General features: G+C 41.8%; 1 protein-coding gene across 1 annotated transcript; it reads left to right on the forward strand.

Annotated features, from left to right (window-relative positions):
* Positions 1–5,210: 5,210 nt before the first annotated feature.
* On the forward strand, positions 5,211–8,679 carry LOC308048281 (cell surface glycoprotein CD200 receptor 1-like; the record flags this gene model as incomplete). The annotated part of the gene is made up of 4 exons (XM_080357317.1): positions 5,211–5,898; positions 6,680–6,988; positions 8,160–8,408; positions 8,648–8,679. The coding sequence occupies exons 1-4, from the start codon at positions 5,832–5,834 to the stop codon at positions 8,677–8,679; spliced, it is 657 nt and encodes a 218-aa protein (XP_080213443.1). The 5' UTR covers positions 5,211–5,831.
* Between the last annotated feature and the right edge of the window lie 12,004 nt (positions 8,680–20,683).

Here is a 20,683-nt window from a genome sequence, read left to right on the forward strand (position 1 = left end):
TTAAACCTGGAACTGTCAGGCTTTAAGGCTTCATTATCAGCAGTGTTTTCACTCAGATGTTTGCTGACATTGGTGAGAGTCACAGATAGTTTATACCTGGGAAAGTCAAATTGTTAGGTACATGGACTATTTTTTTCCCCCCATACAAGTGGAAAATGTAAAGCAAATGTCTTCTTTCTTTCTGAAAGTAAGAGAACAGGCTACCAGGGATGGTGGTGTTCTTGTTGATTCTTTGCTCCTACTCTGCATTCCCAGCACTGGGTTACAGAGCTTTCTGAAGAGGCTGGCTATGAGGCATCTACAGATATGTGGTGTACAACTTGGCTCATGTAATAAATTCATGGGACTAAGCTATTTTCTAGATGGGCTGGTGTTAAGAAGGTAAATATTTCTGAGAAGGGAGGAGATACCCGCCTGTTTTCTTGAATTACAGCCACTAAAGTTTAAACAAAAGGCAGACAATATACTCATCTGCTGTATAGCATTTTTTTTCCCTGGTGAAAAACCTCACTTTATTGTAATGTTAATATTAATATTACTCTAAATATTAATATGTTGATGAATCCAACACATAGACAATACAAACCTCTGCCCTGCTGTGGAGGAAGTTTTATACCTATTTACCTTCAGGTATATGTTACCAAAACACTGTAATTGTACAGTTGTTTAGTATGACTTGTTTGTAATTGAGCACTCCTTCTATGAGCCTAGCTCTCTCTCTCTTTCAGAAAGCCATCTACCCTCTATTTCCCAGTTCGTAGAGAAAGCTTCAGGATATTACATATTTGGAAATGAATGAAATTAGTTCACAAAATGGAGGGGTTGAATTTCACAGCTACAAAGGATCTGTGGCTTCCATTGATGCCAGCAAACATAAATAGGGAGCCTGAGAAGAAAATGCACTACGGAGGTACAACTCCTCTAGTTGCTAACAGTGCTAAGAGTCTTCTGCTGTGCTAGTACAGGGACTGATGGATGCATTTTCAGGGCTAGAATATCTTTCAGAGAATAAAAATACCAAGAGGCTATAAAGTCAAACCAAAGGTCCATTAGGCCAGCAGGATTTGCAGCAGCCATCTGCAGATGATTACGGAAGATGGCTAAGACCAGGGCAAGAACATAACCTTTCCTCTTCCCCCAAAACGTCATTGTTTCTGGGAATGAACAGCTTTGGGAATATCTACCTTTTGCTCCTTTTGTTGTGATTTGTCTTCCTGCCAGGGCATTCAGTATCTTCTTATATTTTGTAACTTCATTTCCAGTGGAGGGACTTGAGGAATTCCCAGGAGAGGACCATTGCTTGGGAGAAACCAGGGCAGCAGTCAAGCCAAATCTGTCCCCTGATTGGGAACTGCAGGCTGCTCGCAGACCTGACGCAAAACTCTTCACAAGTAGTGAACAGGCTGCACAAAAATCACCTGGGTTCTGGCCCCTGAGACGCACAGGGCATGTGGACCCACAGACACCGCTGCTGCTACATTTCTTCAGGTAACAACTCTGGAGCCTAGCAGCTCGTGTTAAAACTGAGGAGAAATGGGAGAACTGCTTAAATTGCCATTTGAACTGCCTCAGTTATTTATTGCAGATGGAATACCAGTGGATAACTCCAGATTCCAGAGCTTCCCGTGTTCCAAAGGACAGTTAAAAGTGGAGGCTGACTTGGGGATGTTGAAAATATGGCGTAAACAGCAACTCTCACTTCAGAAAAAGTGTTGGCTGCCTGCAGGTTTCTGAGTTGGCTGCTGTGGGGTTGGTAAGTATTCAGTGTGAGGGTTCTTGTCTCCTCAGGTGATGGCCAGCCCTGTACAGGGTGCAGGGACTCATGCCTGTGAAAACCCTGTCTCCCCATGAGAGCTGGGTGACAAAGGAGCTTGGCTCTGAGAAGAGAGGCCTTGGCAATGAGATGGAAACATCAAATGCCTCGTAGTGGATGCTGCTGTTGCATGAAGGCTATCACTGTGGTTTTGGATTTCAAATAACGTAGCCTTGCTTTGCATAGTAGTTTTTGTATCCTTGTACAAGAAGTGGGAGAGTTGGCACAGCTGTGTGTAGCTGCTTCTTTTCCCTGGCCAAAGACACCAGGTGATACAGAGAACAGACTTTTGAGACAGGGTCATCTATACCCTTTAAAATATGCTTCACCTGCAAAGCAGAGCCTCATTTAGTTGAGTTAATAATGGGAATGGCTATGTGACATATTGATTATTCTTTAAAAAGCTGTGGTGATGACTGGTGCACTGATTGATAACTGGTTTATTATGATCTGCACCTTTTTCTCCTTCAGATTGTGTTAACCTATATTGTCATTATGTTGGACTTTGCTTTTATTTATCTGATTTTAAGTTGGTGCTTCACATAAGTCAAGGCTTGTAGCTTGGGTTTGATGTGTAGTAGCAGACACCTTAAGGTTGTGGTTTGTTCTTCATGTCAGAAAGCAGTTTGTTTCCCTAGTTTTAACTCTGTCACATCCTCTTCAGGGGAGTGTACAAACAGGGTGTGTTTTCACTGAGCTCTTTTGGAGGGGGTAGAGGCTGTGTCTGTCTGTGAGACAAACCAGCTGCGTGTTAAGATCTCAGAAGCATCAATGAAAAGCAATTAATGAACCGTACAGCTGAAAACAGAGAACGTGTGGGATGGACAGTCCTGAACTGAGATAGTTCTCACTTCTCTGCAACTATATCCGTGCACCTCGTGAGAAGGGTGTGGGAGGGGAGCTCCAGATACATCTCTGCAGTTCCCTGGTGCGCAGGATCCACCTCGTAAGCCTCCATGTTGGTGCAGCATCCATGTTGGTCCAGCATCCACGTTGGACTATTTGCGTGCAGTAATGTCTCTCTTCTCATCCCCAGGACTGTGAGTACCGGAGGACTGGAGCACACCGGCACTGCCACTGTTCATCTCCCATGCTCCTGTGATGGGGGGGCTCCTCTCCAGGCTGACAACCGGGTAACTATCCCCCAGCCTCAGCATTCCTTGGGATGAATCCGAGCGTGAGCGGTGCTGCTCTCCACCTGGAAGCCTGAGGCTAATGGAAGTGACGCATGTGCTGCATGGTGTTGTGCCAGCCACTGCCGTCAAGGCTGAGTAAAAATTTTAATTTATTTTAATGTAGTTACTGAGGCATTTTCATTCCATCAAAGGAAATAACACGAGTCAACTACCAATATTCATCTGTTACTTTTAACTGAATTTGATTCAGCTGTGCTTGGTTCCTCCTTTTCAGTTTTTACTTTGAGACTTACTTCTCGCTTACAGGCACAAGTATTCAAAGACCGTGAACCTTAAAAATTGCAGTCTAAATCCAGTGTTTTGTACATGAATATTTAAGCAGAGTAATATACTCTGTTCTCTCTGTAAGGTCCCATTTTTAATCATTAATGCTGGTTCTTTTGAGCAAATAGACCCCATATATATGAGACGTAAGCATTTTAAAAAAAGATAGTTCTCTGGGACAAGTTCCAATATGACAATATCCTTTATATGAATATTTATAGATCCATCAAAATTGGTGAATACTGAACTTGCTGATAAACATTGTGGAGGGTGTTTTAACTTTTCTTTTGAAAGAGATTGAAAAATTATTTGCAAATTGGGTCAAATTCAGTATATAATTTTAGCCCCAAAAGCATCTTTTTTCTTTTTTGGTTAAAAAAATATCAAACTTTCAAACTTTTTGACTGAAAGCATCTTTTGCATGCATAATTTATTTAAATTGCAAAAAAACCCTCAAAGCCTTTTGACAGTATTGAATAACATGAAACAAAATATTTCATTTGTGGCAAAGATTTTAACTGAGCAAAAATTAAATTTGGGAGCTTTTTAATGTAAGAGTTACATTGCCTGTTGCATGTTAGTAGTAGAATACTGATCAATGTGTTCGCACTGGCATTGTTTTCAGGTTGCAATGAAGACTTTTCTTCCACATGCATTAGCCTTCTGTTTGAAACGTGCAGAAAACCATCAGGTTGATTTCTGAATATGCATGCATATTGCATTGTGTTTAAGAAAATACTATTGCTTCTTGCACTAGGCATACAAGCGTGGCAGCATTTGTTCTTTCTGTGCCACAAGTGTGGCCACGTTCTGTTTTTTCTTCTGTTTACCAGGTGTCCTCGCTTGATATCTGCTACATTTAAAATGGAATTTTTAATGCTGCATAATTTAAACCTGTTACTTTTACAGTAATTTATACTAGATGAGGATTTTTGTTTCTGTGTGGACAGTGAACCCTGGCTTCCTTTCCACCTCCTCCCAGCACACATTGAGATGCACGCTTGTATTTAAATACAGATGTGAACAGTGCATGATATAAATAGCTCAGAAGGAAAGTCCTTTTGCAATCCATGTGACATTTCTGAATCATCTGTCACACAAAGACATTTCCTTGTCTGGTGTGTATTGTGTTTTGACTTGGGAATGAAAACAACATATTGGTATTTCCCATGGGATGGAAACACCATTTTCCAGTCATCTCCAGCTGTGGGTGACTGATTCAGGAAGTAAATGATGAAAGAGCTACAAATGATGGCATAAAGGCGAGAATGACAAAAGGGCTACCAAGAAGACCATTTGAGGAAATGCAGAGGCGAGTGATGGAAAATGCGAGCTTTATGGGCAGGCGACGGGGAGCCTCAAGATGAAAGTACGGCCACTTATTTGTGACAATAACATCAGAAAACTGCAGTCAGGGTATGTCTACTGCAGCGCTGTGGAAACAGGCTTATGCTCTGAGACCTCAGCTTTATGCACAGCAGTGCATTGGTTGTGAAGCTTTCTGCTATGACAGAACCAGCAGGAGTCCATGATCAACAGCAGCCCTTGAGACCTGAGCAGAAGAGGCTGGAAGTTTGAGGGGATGTATATGTGCTTTGTATATGTGTATTGCAATTTTGCCAGGCAAAAATGGGGTCATTTATGTACAATATCTAACCATAGAAAAGTATCAATGATATTGTTAGCCAAATCCATGTTCAAGCAACAACTGAATGGGTTTCCATCAAAATTCTCCATTGAGAACCATATATATTTTGGTTGGCACACTTTTAGAAAGCACGGAGTTCAGCTTTTTTGTGTGAAACAGAAAACAGTGTGTTGGGATGACAGCACTGTCTCAACCTTACCAATGAACTGCTGCCATTTTGCCAAAAAGGAGCTTGCAATTCATAAGATTTTGTTTGTTGAAAAGTACATATAGTTGTAGAATAGTGTAAGTTGCCAGAGTTGCAATGAGACAGTTGCCCTTTTCTTTTTTTCTCCTACAGAAGTGGAGTTACCCTTCATGAAATGTGTGCTTTTACTTCTTTGTCAAATAATTGATGAAGTCTAAATCCTGAACTTCCCTATACATTCTGTTACCTTGATTTTCCAGAAAGAGTTGCAATACATGCATGTTTCCTCTTGCAAAACCTTTTTTTTTTAATCTTATGTAGTAAGTCCATGGGACAGCATTAAAAGATCTGTAGCTATCTTTGTGCTAGTTAGCTGGGCATGAGTAGTGGGTGGCTAGGGAGACCTATAAAATGGTTTAGAAGATCCTGGACTTTTAAATCTTATTTGTAAACAGTAGTATTTTTATTTTATTTTATTTTATTTTATTTTATTTTATTTTATTTTATTTTATCTTTATTTTTTAAACCCCTTTTTGCTTTACTTTCTTCAGTACAAGAATGATACTTGAATGATACTTGACATGAGTCTTGTTTAAAACATCAGTTTTCAAAGGAAATTGGCTTGACTATGTGTTCTCTTTGAAGGGACTGGCACAACAATTTGTGATTACATGCCCATTTCTTTGCCTTCACTTTCTGCAGTGCTGATTCCTTCTGCTAAGGATGGCTCATACATGGGCAGTTCTGGCTACACTCCTTTTCTTGCTAATCAACCAAACTGAGGGGCCAGGTAAGTGAGAAAGATCCCAGACTGTATGCAGCACTCTTTGGTACTTTGTATTTCCAGCTCACTGGCACACTAAAACTTTGCGGTTCATCAGGGGAAACATTGCTTTTTGTTTAATGTGAACCAAAAAAGTGATGTCACCTCCGGTGACAAAATAATCCCGTGCCTTGCAGAGTGGCACAGGATGATAAATCTGAGAGGAATCCAACACAGATCATCTGAAGATCCATCTCCTGTTTAACTGAGACAGTGTCAAGAGAACTGTGATTGCTGGCAGAAAAAGGATCTATATATGCCCCATACTTCAAAAGCCTTGTTACAGGTGTATGTTCCACTGCTATCCCTGGTTTTACTTGCACTTTAACCAAGGTGCCTAATTCAATAACACAATAATTTTTCTGAAAGTCGCTTACTTTCTCTTAAGAGTGAATCTTACCCCCTACCATCTCATCAGTTTTTCAAAGCCCATATTAAGGCTGTAGAAATCTGTTGCCTAAAAAACAGATGGAAGACTTGTAGCTCACCAGCATGCATCACACACCTGCACAGTGTCCACAGCAGAAAGGCACCATCTCCACCACATTTCCAGATTTCAAAGACTGACAGCAGGAAGCTGGACCTGAAAATTGAATACTACTACTGTGTGTCTGCACAGAGCAAATTGTCCCCGGGGCTACTAGTGCAGTGAAGAAGTAGACGTTTTTAAGTATGATGAAGCCAAGAGTTTCCTATGCTTTGACAATGGCCATAGCATAATTTTAATGTCTTTTTAATTTGTATGCAGCTTACAACACATTGAGTGTGGAGGCTGGTCAGGAGGCTGTGCTGAGTTGCCCTTACATCTCTGAGGCTTCTTTGCTACTGGCAACATGGAAGATGAAATGCAGCACTTGCTGCTTGTTTGCCTACAGAAGTGATCACAAGGAGACAAGGAAGTTAAACTGCAGTGAGAGGGTGATGTGGAAATATTCACCTGAGAGGGACCCTGCTCTTCGTATTTACCCTGTGAACATTGGTGACGAGGGAAATTACACCTGTGAAATTGTCAGCAGTGCAGGGAATTTTCTTTTTTTCTCTTCTCTGACTGTGATAGGTAAGACACACCTTGTGATCTACTTATTTATTTGTTTTGTGTGTTCGCATGTGTGTAGATAAAGATGGTTTGTTTTGCTGGTAAAAGTCCAAATTCAATTTTGGATGCATACTGAAATGGAAATAAAGAGGTAAGCTGATTCAGTCTGGCTATTTGGAGAGTGGAAAAAGGCATGAGGACTTATGCAAAAGGACTGGGCTGTTCTGGGGAGAAATAATTTTATTTTGGTTTTTTTTTATCTTCTTTTGACTCATGAACAGGGGAGGTTTTAAGATGCACCAAATCCAAAAGCCTGCGTAGTTTCTGAGGGAGTTCTTTGGGTGTAACACGGGATTTGAATTTTGTGTGAATATTCATGCAACCAGGAGTATACACTCTTAGTTCACTTAATGCAAACAGAAGTTATCAAATAAATATTACTGCTGCAAGCTAAGCAATAGGATGCTGAACCAAAAATCACAATGAGGTCAATCTGTGTTTTGTCTGGGTGAGAGCCAAATGGGAAGGAAGCAAAAATTTTGTGTTCTGGCCATATTAGTTAAATTTATAGTTATGATCTGAAGGCTTATGGGTAATTAATTTCAGAACTCTCTAACTACTATTATTAATTATTGTCACTTGAGAGATTTTTTTTGTTCTTCCCTGTAGGGTCTTGCCTTTCTGATAATGGCTTAGGTATTGTTTGTGCCTTTGCCTGTTTTGTCAAATGCAGAATATGGGTTGTTGGACTTGAGGCAGAACAGTTTTGTCTGAGTCCTCTTTTATTTCACTACTGTCAAATTCTTGATTCTAACTACCTAATCTAAATATTTTAGCTGGAGCTTCAGCAAGCTGTGTTTTCTTTAGTATGCACACTACTGTACTTACAAATCTTCATTTAATCCACCCCTTTCTGTCATCCCATCTTCTCCTCTTAGTACTGTAGTCACCTTTTGCAAAACATAAGGAAGCAGTACTTTTAAATGCAGCTAGCTAGTTTTGGAGGTATTCACCTTGTATATTTTAATGTATTTTTTCCCTAAAGATTGTTGGTGCTAATGTTCCAAATTATTTTAAAATTTATGGAATTAGTCCTGCAAACTAAAAAATACCACCTATTTTCTGTTTCTCAGTTGATTTTATTCTGAACTAAAAATAATGGTTGTGGCCTTTCTTTTTCCTTCTTCTGTAGTCCCTCCCACAGTGACTCTGACCAGAGATGAGAGCGGGGTGGCTGTGTGTCAAGCATCTGCTGGAAAGCCAGCTGCTGAAATTTCCTGGATCCCTGCAAGTAATCACAGCACCCAGGAAGAAGTCCATCACCCCAACGGAACAGTGACCAGAATGAGCTACATAGGCTGGGTCAACAGCTCGCATGCCACTGTTACCTGCCTGGTTACCCACCCAGCTACTAACCAGACCCTGTCCCTAGACCTGTCACGTAAATAACGTTGTTCTGTAACTGCTCTACATCATGCTCTTGTGCTTCTCTGTGCTCCTCTGTGCAGCCGTTTCATTGAATGCCAGGGCTTTGCAGGTTGTTTACTAGAGTGATAGGGCAAAGTTGTAGTGCATGTTGATAAAGAAATTAATGATTTTGAGTTAGTTGAAACCAAATGTTTTGTGGCATTGTATGGGGAAGCTGCCAGTGTGTGCTTTTCTATCTCTCTTCTGTTTTAGAGGAGTTCCTCATTCTGCTTGTGGTGGGTTGACCTGGGTGAGCTGCCAGCTGCCCATCAAGCTGCTCTGTTAAGGAGAAAACTATGTCAAAAAGCTCATGGGTCAAGATAAGGACAAGGAGAGATCAGTCAGCAATTACTGTCATGGGCAAAACAGGGTTGACTTGGGGAAATTAATTTATTACCAATCAAATCAGAACATCACAGTGAGAAGTCTAAAAACACCCTCCCCCTCGCCCATCCCTTCTTCCAGGGCTCAGCTTTGCTCCCAACTTTTCTACCTTATCCTCCCACATGGCACAGGGGAATGGGGGTTGTGGTCAGTTCATAACTGTCTCTGCTCCTTCCTGCTCATACTCTTCCCCTGCTCCAGTGTGGGGTCCCTCACACAGGAAACAGTCCTTCATGAACTTCTCCAATGTGAGTCCTTCCCACAGGCTGCAGTTGTTCAGAAACTGCCCCAGTGTGTCACCCTTCCATGGGGTGCAGTCCTTCAGGAACAGACAGCTCCAGCGTGGGTCCCCCATGGGGCCACAAGTCCTGCCAGCAAACCTGCTCCATGTGGGCTTCCCACGGGGTCATAGCTTCCTTCAGGTCATATCCTGCTCTGGCACAGAGATTCCTGTGCTCCAGGTGGATCTCTGCTCCACTGTGGACCTCCATGAGCTGCAGGGGGACAGCTGGCCTCACCATGGGCTGCACCACGGGCTGCAGGGGAATCTCTGCTCTGGCACCTGGAGCACCTCCTGCTCCTCCTTCTTCACTGACCTTGGTGTCTGCAGGGCTGTTTCTCTCATATATTCTCACTCCCTGCTCCCAGCTGCTGTTGTGCAGCAGTTTTTACCTTTTCTTAAATATGTTATTGCAGGGGCACTGGCAATATTATTGATGGCTCAGCTTTGACCAGCAGGGTCCATTTTGAAGCCAGCTGGCACTGGCTCTTTCAGACTTGGGGAAGCTTCTGGCATCTTCTTGTAGAAAACAGCCCTGTAGCCCTTCTGCTACCAAAACCTTGCCACACAAACCCAATACACTGCTTCAGTGACCTTTTAAATCACTGATGACAGAAAAGTTGCTTTCACTGGCCACTGTGATACAGCCCATTAATTTTTGATTTGAAGCTTTGAACCCCTGTGGCTGAGTTTTTTACAGCTTCCGACAGTGGTGATGGTCTGGAGAAAAAATACTTGGAGAATGTCTGTCTGTGACTTTCAGGAGATCTTTCCCAGGGCCAAAAGTTGTAAAGGGCAGAATTCAGCTTCTCAGCTGGCTGTGCTAGACCTCTTAGAAGTCTATGCCAATATGATATGTACGAACAGCTAAATAAGTGCTCATATCACCAAAATATCTCAGTAGAGGCATGAAGGGCAGAATTCAGCATAGACCAGTTATTAAGGACAGCATTTTGCAGGGACAGCTGGTTAGTTCTCTTCTTGCAGTGCTAATATCATTTGAAGAACAGGAAACCACACAGGCAGATGAGTTGAAAATGAAAGTGTATTTGTACACACAAATGACTGGGTGTGTGAGGCAGCTTCCTAGTGCTAGTTGGCATCCAGACATCTCATCTGTGTGTCTCCACTCATTTGAGCTGTGGGGGTGGAGAATTAGCTTTCTCCCTTGGTTAAGGTAGATAGTAACATCAGGTAGTCAGTGGATACTGATGTCTAGCCATGTAACCAGCTTTTTTTTCTTATTTCTCAGACACTTTCCTCAGGCTTCCTTATCTCCTGATAGGAGGATCTGCAAGTGTTGCTGCTGTCAGTGGTGTGACTTTATGCTTGATTTTCAGGTACAAAGGTAAGTCATTTGATGAGCCTGAAGTGTGTTACAATGCCATTGATCACCATGTGCAATTACAGGGACATGTACTTTATTGCTGAGAGTGGGCTGGAGGGCAAGGACTGAGGAAAATGTCCATATGTGATGCACTGTCTTTTTGGAAAAATCCTAATAAAATAAGTGGTGGAATTTTAAAACACCTCCTTAGAATTAAACCTGGTGAGAGGGGTCAAGGACAACAGGAAGAGCTTCTTCAAATACATGGCAGATAAAACTAACACCAGGGACAATGTAGGCCCACTGATGAACGAGATGGGTGTCCCGGTGACTCAAGATACAGAGAAGGCAGAGTTACTGAATGCCTCTTTTGTCTCTGTCTGCTCTGCTGGAGGCTGTCCTGAGGAGCCCCATACCGCTGAGGCCCCAGAGGAAGTCAGGACAATGGGGGAGTTTGCCTTGGTTGATGAGAACTGGGTTAGGGAGCAATTAGCCACATAAATCCATGAGTCTGGATGGGATGCACCCATGGGTGCTGAGGAAGCTGGCTGAGGTCATTGCTAGATCACTCTCCATCATCTTTGCCAAGTCTTGGGAAACGGGAGAGGTGCCTGAGGACTGGAGGAAAGCAAATGTCACTCCGGTCTTCATAAAGGTCAAGAAGGACCCAGGTAACTATAGACTGGTCAGCCTCACCTCCATCCCTGGGAAAGTGATGGAACAATTTATCCTTGGTGCCATCTCAAGGCATATCAGGGATAAGATGGTCATTAGGGTCAGCCGACATTGTTTCACCAAGGGGAAGCTGTGCTTGGTACCAAGCTGGGAGGAGTGGCTGACACGCCAGAAGGCTGTGCCACCATTCAGCGAGACCTGGACAGGCTGGAGAGTTGGGCAGGGAAAAATTTAATGAAATATGACAAGGGAAAGTGTAGTGTCTTACATCTGGGTAGAAACAACCCCAGGTTCGAGTATAAGTTGGGGAATGACTTTATTAGAGAGCAGTGTAGGGGAAAGGGACCTGGGGGTCCTGATGGACAGCAGGATGACCATGAGCCAGCACTGTGCCCTTGTGGCCAGGAAGGCCAATGGCATCCTGGGGTGTATTAGAAGAGGGGTGGTTAGTAGGTCGAGAGAGGTTCTCCTCCCCCTCTACTCTGCCCTGGTGAGACCACATCTGGAATATTGTGTCCAGTTCTGGGCCTCTCAGTTCAAGAAAGACAGGGAACAGCTGGAGAGAGTCCAGTGCAGGGCAATGAAGATGATTAAGGGAGTGGAGCACCTCCCTTATGAGGAAAGGCTGAGGGAGCTGGGTCTCTTTAGCTTGGAGAAGAGGAGATTGAGGGGTGACCTTATTAATGTTTACAAATATATAAAGGGTGAGTGTAATGAGGATGGAGCCAGGCTCTTCTCAGTGACCACCAATGGTAGGACAAGGGGTAATGGGTTTAAACTGGAACACAAGAGGTTCCACTTAAATTTGAGAAGAAACTTCTTCTCAGTGAGGGTGCCAGAGCACTGGAACAGGCTGCCCAGGGAGGTTGTGGAGTCTCCTTCTCTGGAGACATTCAAAACCCGCCTGGACACATTCCTGTGTAACCTCATCTAGGTGTTCCTGCTCCAGCAGGACTAGATGATCTTTTGAGGTCTCTTCCAATCCCTGGCATTCTGTGATTCTGTAAAACAAGTCCAGAGTTTTTAAAAGCCGTAGTTATTATGATATTAATACCCAACAAACAATATAATTTCCTAACATCCTACTTTCAGCTTTCCGGTTACGTGAAGTGGCGCATGGGTCGGAAGTACCATTTGCAGTAAGTGGGTTTTATTTGTGTGTGCTTTGCCTTTTTTTGTGTGTGTGTGTGTGTGTGTGTTTTCTTGTTTGTTTGTTTTGTGTTTTTTTGTATTTTTGTTTGTTTGTTTTTGTGTGTGTATTCTTGGCTAAAACATGTAGTTTCATTGCAATGTATCTGCTCTGACAAAACTCCCATTTATCTCTGTGTGTGCTTGTCAGGGGAAATGAGGAATGATGTGTGTGGGAGAATGTCTATTACTTAAGTATTAAATCCAGAGTGAGGTAGTGCATTTCCTACCTAAGAATACTATAAATTACATTCACATGCCAATGGTTCAGCTGAATTTTAAATCTCTCAAAAGTTAATGTTTTCAAATTTCTGCTTCACAGAGTAATCTTAACCCTGATCTTTTACTTAAGAATGTGTATTGCCCTTGCTGTCAGAAAGCTGCCTGATTAAAGATCAGATGAAAACAGAGAGGCATTTTGCAAGGAGGGACAAGGGTGCACTTCCTTATGCTGTACTAGAAACAAACACAGCTATGAAACTTGTATTTTTTAAGTCACAGTTCAAACACTGAGAAGCTAGGAAACAGTGGTGGTAAAATTGCCATTGCAACTTTCACTTCCTTTCTAACTCCATTGTGTTGTGATACATATTTAACAGTGTGATAATATGCTGCTCTTTCCTCAGGGCTTCTGCCTCATCTAATGCACACTGAAAGAGCAATTATTTCATATTTTGCTTTCTGCTGATGGTTGAATTAATGGCCGTGTGCCTTGTTTATTGCAAACTAGACAAACAGTGCTCTGAAGTTAGAATGATTAATTTCCTGATATGCTCTTCTATGGCATTCAGGACAATTTGACTGACAGCAGTGGGAGTTGTGGAGATCAAAGTCAACAGCCTCCAGTAATTTTAGGTGCCTAAATTGGATTGCCTGTGGCCTGCCTGTTTTTTTCATTGTTCATTATCATCTATTTTGCTGAAAATACCAACATTTCTAAATTTGTTTTCAATCACATAAAAAAAAAAAAATATCAAAAGGCTGTCCTGTTTAGGCTTTGTGAAGACAATTGTTGCACCTCTGTCAGTTCTGATGTCCCCCCGGTGCCCCACCCTTTTGTTCACAGAGCTCAGAGGAATAACTTCACAGTTCTCTTGCAAAAGTAATGTTGCCTATCAGGTTTCTTCTGGTCTTGTTTATTGTTTGGACTTGATGGACATGATGGTTCCACAAAATTCCACAATGTAATATAGTTGCACATGTTTTTCTTTATATTGCAGACAAGGAACTTCAGGTCCACACCATCACATGAGAAAACAGAAGCAGTCAAGCCACCTGTCTTATCAGAGAGTATCTATCAGAATTATGATCCAAGAATGATACATATGAACTATTAACAGTGTAGGCACAAGGAGTTTACTACCAGCTCAGCTAACTAATGATACTCAGTTACTTGAACTTGTACTTCAACTAACAAATCTCAGACCACACCACATAGCAGGACAGCAGAACACTCAAAAGAGCCCCATAAAAGCCTTTTTCTTTCCTGACCTGAAGACAGCGGAGAGAGAGGAAGCTGTTTTAGTAAATTATTTCTCTCTTTCTCTAAATATCAGTACAGCTCTTGAAACATCTGAAACTTTTAAAGACCGAGTTTTAAATACCTATCTGAATTTTGTTTGAAAATAGACTCTGAGGTATGTGCTTTTTCCTCAGATCAATAATTGACATATTTCTGTGCAAGACTAATAGACTTCTTGTGAAAACGTAGCACTCTTTTCCATTTTAGCAACGGGATTCTCTTTGCAGTTTTATGTTGGAAACTAGCAAGTGACACAAGGGACCCCAAAACATATAAGAGCAAAGAAACATATCCAGCAAAAATAAAAGAAGTGATTTTGTTTGTTTGTTTGTTTGTTTTTCTGGGTAGATAGTTACATGTGACAGGTGTCAAACTGATATTCATAATCTTTATTTGTTTTTAAAATTTTTTTATATATTTATTTTTCAGTTAAACTTTCTATTTGCATTGATAATGGAAGAAAAAAAAAGCCAGCTGGAAATTGCACTTGATATGGAAATGAGAAATAGCAATGGCAATTTTCTAACGTTTGTTATAAAGCAAACATTCAAGTATGCAAATATTTACCTAAATGATTTTTGAGGCTATTTGGTTTAATGTTTATTGACCAGTTTCTTAGAAGCTGAGATCACACAATGGTTTTACTGAGAACAGAAGTGTTAAGTCACGAAAAATGCAGGTGGTGTGCCTGTTTAAAACAAAAAAACCTCTAACCAAACCAATTATTTCTTCTCAACCCTGTGCCCCCAAGCTGAAAAGAAACCTCACAGCTTCGTTGTTAATTTCCGTTTTCACCTGTCAGATTTGACAAACACTAATGCAGCAGTAAGTGTAGTCAAATGTGTGTTTTGAACGGCCTTTTCCTGCTCATCATTAGAAGAAGTTATCTCTGCTCTGTCAGTGTTCTTAGGCATGAGAATCTCCCAGTGCCTTTTAATTGCACTTCACTTTGTCACTTCTAAATAGACATGTGGTGGGAATCTACTGCCATCATGCCAGCCTTTCATTTTAGTCAGAAGACATGAAGAACAACTCTCTGCCTTATCAAAAAGTGCCTACAGAAGGCAGTCTATTCACACCTGCTGGGTAACTTGAGTAGAGCCTTTCTTGTGGTGTTACATGTCGATGATGTGTCACCATCTCAGATTTGTGTACAGCTTCTTCATGTGATGTCATCTGCGAGGAATGAGATGCACCATTTCATGATACAGCTTCTGGGAGAAATTAGCGAGAAAAGGTTTTCAGTGATACTGGCTGGGAAAAGTGTTTTGTAGCTCTAGTGAAAGCCACAGCAGTGTCGTAGTCTCAGGAAGTGGGTCCCCAGTTCTGCGGGCCCACAGCTGGCAGTGCATGGTGGGCACGATCCAGCATCCTTTTTTGTTTCTCCCTGTCAGCTGAGACCTTTCACAGTCATGGTGCTTTCAAGGAGTTGGTTGTGACTGGAAGCCTCTGAAATAGGGGGAAAATCCCTTGTTTTTTAGGGAACTGCCCAGCTGGGTCTAAACCTGGCCTCCTAGGCTGGTGTTGCTCAGTGTGACAAGTGAGCACAGATCATTCTTGCAGACAACTACAGTAATTTGAGTCTGTCTTATTCAAAAGCTGGGCCATTGCAGCCAGACTGAAGGATGACATGGCTGTCAAAATGAAGAGTGTTAGGCTGTGGAGCAATCTGCTTTTGGCAGTCATGGTGCACGTGTATTGTGATTTTTAGGATGCAAAGCAATAGCTTTTCATAATTCCTTTGCACCAAGTGAAATGTTGGAGAGTAAGATCTAATGCAGACAGATAAGGAGATGATAGCGTGGGGGTAAAAACCTCTGGAGAAACATCACTGTGATAATTAGCCCTGGCTGAAAAGCATGGCTTCCGTATTCATGATTTTATTTTCCTCTTTAATTTGTATTTGGTGGAATTGGTCCAGTCAACTGCAACGTGTCAGCATGTCCTAGAAATTCTGAGGAGACTTTGTTTGATGGACTGAAACAAGGTGCTCTGACAATGAGATAGGTCCCTTTGTGCTGCCAGTACTCAGTTCCATAGCTCTTAACAGTCACATAGACTATGGTATGCCCGGTTTCTCATTTCAAGAGTAAGTCCTGCTGCAACCTCTTAGAAAATGAGCTTACAGCATTGTAGTTTAGTCAGGCTTTTATCATCGCCTGTTTACTGCCAGCTAAAAGCTCAAGTTATCAACCCACAGCTCAGGCAAACCCACATATTACAGGCACTAAAAGGCCTCAGCTGCCTAATTGTTGTATCTTCCTTCTGCAATAAAATTGGCCCTCATGCTTTTTGAGCTCGTTCTGTATGATTAATAAAACTTGTTAAGCCAAAGAGAATAATGTGGCTAGTGGGGGTGATTGTGCGAAAGGCTGGGACATGTATAATGCTCCTGAGGCAGAACATAATTGAACAAGTTCAGTTAATTTTCTGCTCATCTTTTGCATGGGTTATAATACTGGCACAAGTGGTAGGTAGTTTCAGACACAGAGTTTGCTTCTTTTTTAGCTATCTGCAACTCACCTTTTGACTGCAGGAGTATGTATTACATCTAAGCTGTCAACAGCTGATCCCTATTCTAGCGGGCCTGTCAGCTCTGCTAATGGCTTCAGCTTTGAAAGGAAGAAGATGGGATGAGCCAGCAGTGGGCCTGTGAATCTGCTGAGACAGGAAGCCCTTGGTGCTTGGGATAAGACATAGGGATCTGTGAGTTGAATTATTTTGTATAGAAGCAGAGAGAGAAAAATGGGAGAGACTGGAGATGGGATTTGACAGAGGAGAACGATAAGAGTGAGCATGATGTTGGGTCATTGCAGCTTAATACTTAATAGTGTAATTAATTGCTTTTTCCATTCACACTGCCTGTCATTAGGACCTTAACTGCTGATCATGACTGGTGAAGGATGGGCTTTTGTTACATGTGAAGTGCTCTGCACTCTTCTCTCAAGGTGGAAAACTAGGCATGGATTTGATGGTTTCCTCTCTGCCTGCCATTGCCAGTGTGCATTGTGCTTCTTGGTCTGATGAGCTGCACACCAATAGGCTAAATGCCATGAGACACACACCTCAGGAGGAGTGAAGGGAAGGAGGGAAAGGCCTTGGTGCTGCCTGAGTGTCTCACCAGGGGTCTAACTCCTCCTTCATTAGAACGACTTGAGCTGGGCTTGCAGCCAGGCCTACCTCTGCCAGCTCAGTCTCTCCCAGAAGCCGGGAGCAGTGTGCAGCTGTGCCCAGCTGCTGGGCCAGCAGGGGCTGGTGGCCCCTGGCTCCTGCCCCACCTATGCTCTCTGGGGCTGCCTGCTGAGAAAGTGGCCATTTCCCACCTGGATTTAATTTTCACAGAATCACAGAATGGTTGAGGTTGGAAGGGACCTCTGGAGATCATCTGGGGGTGTCAAACTCATTTTCCCTGGGCGCCACATCAGCCTCGCGGTTGCCTTCAAAGGGCCAAAGGTAATTTTAGGACTGTATAGACGTAACTATAAATGTAACTGCTTCTACATTTATACAGTCCTAAAATTACCTTTGGCCCTTTGAAGGCAACTGCAAATTACCTGTGGCCCTTTGAAGGCAACTGCGAGGCTGATGTGGCCCCTGGTAAAAATGAATTTGACACCCCTGATCTAGTCCAACCCACCTGCTAAGGCAGGTTCACCTAGAGTAGGTGGCAGAGGATCATGTCCAGGCATTTTCACAGAATCAATCACAGAATCACAGAATGTCAGGGATTGAAAGGGACCTCGAAAGATCATCTAGTCCAATCCCCCTGCTGGAGCAGGAACACCTAGATGAGGTTACACAGGAATGCATCCAGGCATGTCTTGAATGTCTCCAGAGTAGGAGACTCCACAACCCACCTGGGCAGCCTGTTCCAGTGCTCTGTCACCCTCACTGAGAAGAAGTTTCTTCTCAAATTTAAGTGGAACTTTTTGTGTTCCAGTTTGTACCCATTACCCCTTGTCCTATCATTGGTTGTCACTGAGAAGAGCCTGGCTCTGTCCTCGTGATACTCTGCAGTTGTTCTGTTGAGTGTTTTGAGAAAGAAGAATATAACTTTTCTGTCATGCTGACTTTGTAACGGGACAGGCATCTTGGTGTAATCCAAAGAATAACCCAAGCTGTGTATTTTGTTTTGTTTTTTTTTTTTTTGGTAGGAATTTCATACAGAAAATAACTAACTTGGAGATATTTTTATGAGTATACTTACCATGTTTTTTTCCTTAATTGCAAGAACACTTTTGGTGATCTTATACTGATTTTATTTGCACCAGAAGAAAATTTACGCAAGACAAATGTTTTAGACTTCAAACTTCCACATATTCTTGTGTGGCCTTGTCAAAATGGCTAGGAAAATGCTGTTTATTGAATAGTCATTGTGAGAGAGCTACTAAAAGGCAGTGGGTGTTGGAGTGTATTTGTACATTCTGACAAAAAAATCAGGAGGGTGAGGTCCTGCTCCAGGGCTGTTGCAACAGCTCTGCCTTGCCATGGCTGTTTCATACTGACTATTCAGTCATATGCACAGTTGATTGAATGTCACTTGTACTTTTCAGCACTAACTGTGATTATAGATAAAACTCTCCTGTTTATTGTGTGGGCTTTCACTCGTAATTTGTACAGGGCACTCTTGGGAATATTCATGATGTCTGCTTTCTGATTAATCTATGAGCAACTTATCTTCTGGTAATAGCAGGTGTTGCAATGCTGCTGAAGAGTTCTTTATTCTCTCCTGTTCACTGAATCAGGAAAAAAAAATAGTTAACAAAAAAGTTTCAAATTCCATAAATTGGAATGTAACTTCAGATTATGAGCAAGATTCATTTAAAATCCCAGTTTTCAACACCAGGATTGAAATGTGTAAGAGAAATAATTTTCCCGCAGACTTTGGAAATGGGGCAAATGTTCTAAGGGTATTTGCCAGTTCAATGAAAACCTTGGTTTCCTAAACTGGTATTCTTTCAGCTGTAAGTTGGTATTTCTTTCAGCTATATTTTTTTGCCTTGCCTTCTTGGCATCTTTTGTCATAGCTTTTCTTCTCTGATGAAAAAATAATACTTTCCTTGGTTCTTCTGCAATAAGTGGAACACCTGTGGAACATTGTCCTGCTGGCTTTGATGTCTTTGTGACTTGTTTTTTCTGTTTTTGTGGAGTTTTTTTTTTTGGTTAATGTTAACTTGTTCTCAGCTACTTGAAGTCCTCAATTTTGTGTGCAACTTTCATGTGCTGGAGGCAGTGAAGAGCTCATGATTTAATCAAGTAGGACTTCTACTACATTTCTTATCAGTTCTTTGTCCTGGAATAGTTTGTGTTTGTGCTCTTAATGGTGCTTCTTTAAACAATTACCCACTTTTCTCTTTACTTCCTTAAAGCTGTCTTCCCAATGGCCTCAAGTGCTAGTTCATTGATTTTTATCTTCTCCAAGTATTTTATTGTCCAGTTCTCTTTCCTTTTCAGCATCAAATACAATCACATTCTTCATTCAGTTGCATTAGTAGCTTCCAGATCCTCTCAGTGAAACTTTTTCTTTATAAGATTATATATATATATATATTTTTTTTTTTTGAGGGAGAAAGCAATAGGTTTCAACTTGTGACTACTTTGAGGATTTTCTAGTGCTTCTCACTGAACTTCTCCTTAGACGCATACTTCTGGTCTCCTTGATATTTCTTTTTTTTTTTTTTTAGTTTTGCCAATATATAATAGAAATTTAGTTACTCTTGACTATCAACCACCCCAGTGCCACAGCTTCTGTAAATCTAAGCTCACTTGACAAATCCAAATGTATAATATGCAGCATTTTATTTGTCCTTGGGTGACATCTGTCTTGCATTATGGAAAAACATCATAGCCAGCTAATTTTTTTTCCTCCATAGTTAATATGCTGCTTTGTACCACTCACAGCAATAGGCATCCACCTCAGAGAAACTAAGCAAGCATTTATCAGTGAGGCTTCTCGGATAACCTTGGTTATCAGTGATTTTACTCAGTTCAGACACAATAACAAAATATCTCTGAAATAATGTAATGCTTTCTCTGAATAGTACTACACCTATGTCATTGTTAATAACATTGTATATAACCAAGAAATTGTGGACTGAGCTTCACTGTAGAAAACAGATGCTATTTTACCTGGTGAATCATAAAAAGCAATAATATTTTCAAAGTAAGAGAACTCTTGCAAGAGACTCCTTGCGCAGTTGCAAAAGTAAAACTTTCTGCCAAGAAGAGCAGAAACAAGCTGTGTGAGGAGGCTTTTTGCTCCACTTCCTCCAGATTCTGTCTCTTGTCATTATCAAGCTACCACTACATCTGCTGCTGGGTTTCCCGTGTATTTTCTAGTCGTTTTGACTATATTAACAAATCAATTCACACAGAGTTTAGTACACAGTACCCGGAGAAGCCTCTTGGACTCCCTTGTTCAGATGGTGGCTGCTCTGAATTGGCCTGTTTTGACTCCTGATTCCTACTCTCTTATTTTTCTGTAAAAAGGCTTGTGTTGTTGTCTAGCACTGATCCAGGCTCCCATGCTTTGACAATAACTAATCTGATACCTGGCATAGAGAACTCTGGAACAGCCAGAGATAAGGAATGATCTCTTGCTGCAAGAGAAGGAATGCAGTAGATTATTCCTTTCATTGAAATCTGCTTGGGACATTTGACCTGAGTCTCACTGGCTACATTCAGTCTCCTTGGTGAAAAAAATCTTGAAAAGCCTGAGCAGCTTTCATGGGATCCCATCTGGTAATGTGCCTCATGGTCACAGATGTTGTACTCAAACTCTGCGTCTTGTTCTTTGTCTTACCCCAGAAAGCTTCTGAATGAACTTTGCAACTCTGTCATCTTCTGTATTCCTCGAGGCAAAACTTCTCATCC

This window comes from Nesoenas mayeri (assembly GCF_963082525.1).
Source record: "Nesoenas mayeri genome assembly, chromosome: 1".
Classification (NCBI taxonomy): Eukaryota; Metazoa; Chordata; class Aves; order Columbiformes; family Columbidae; genus Nesoenas; species Nesoenas mayeri.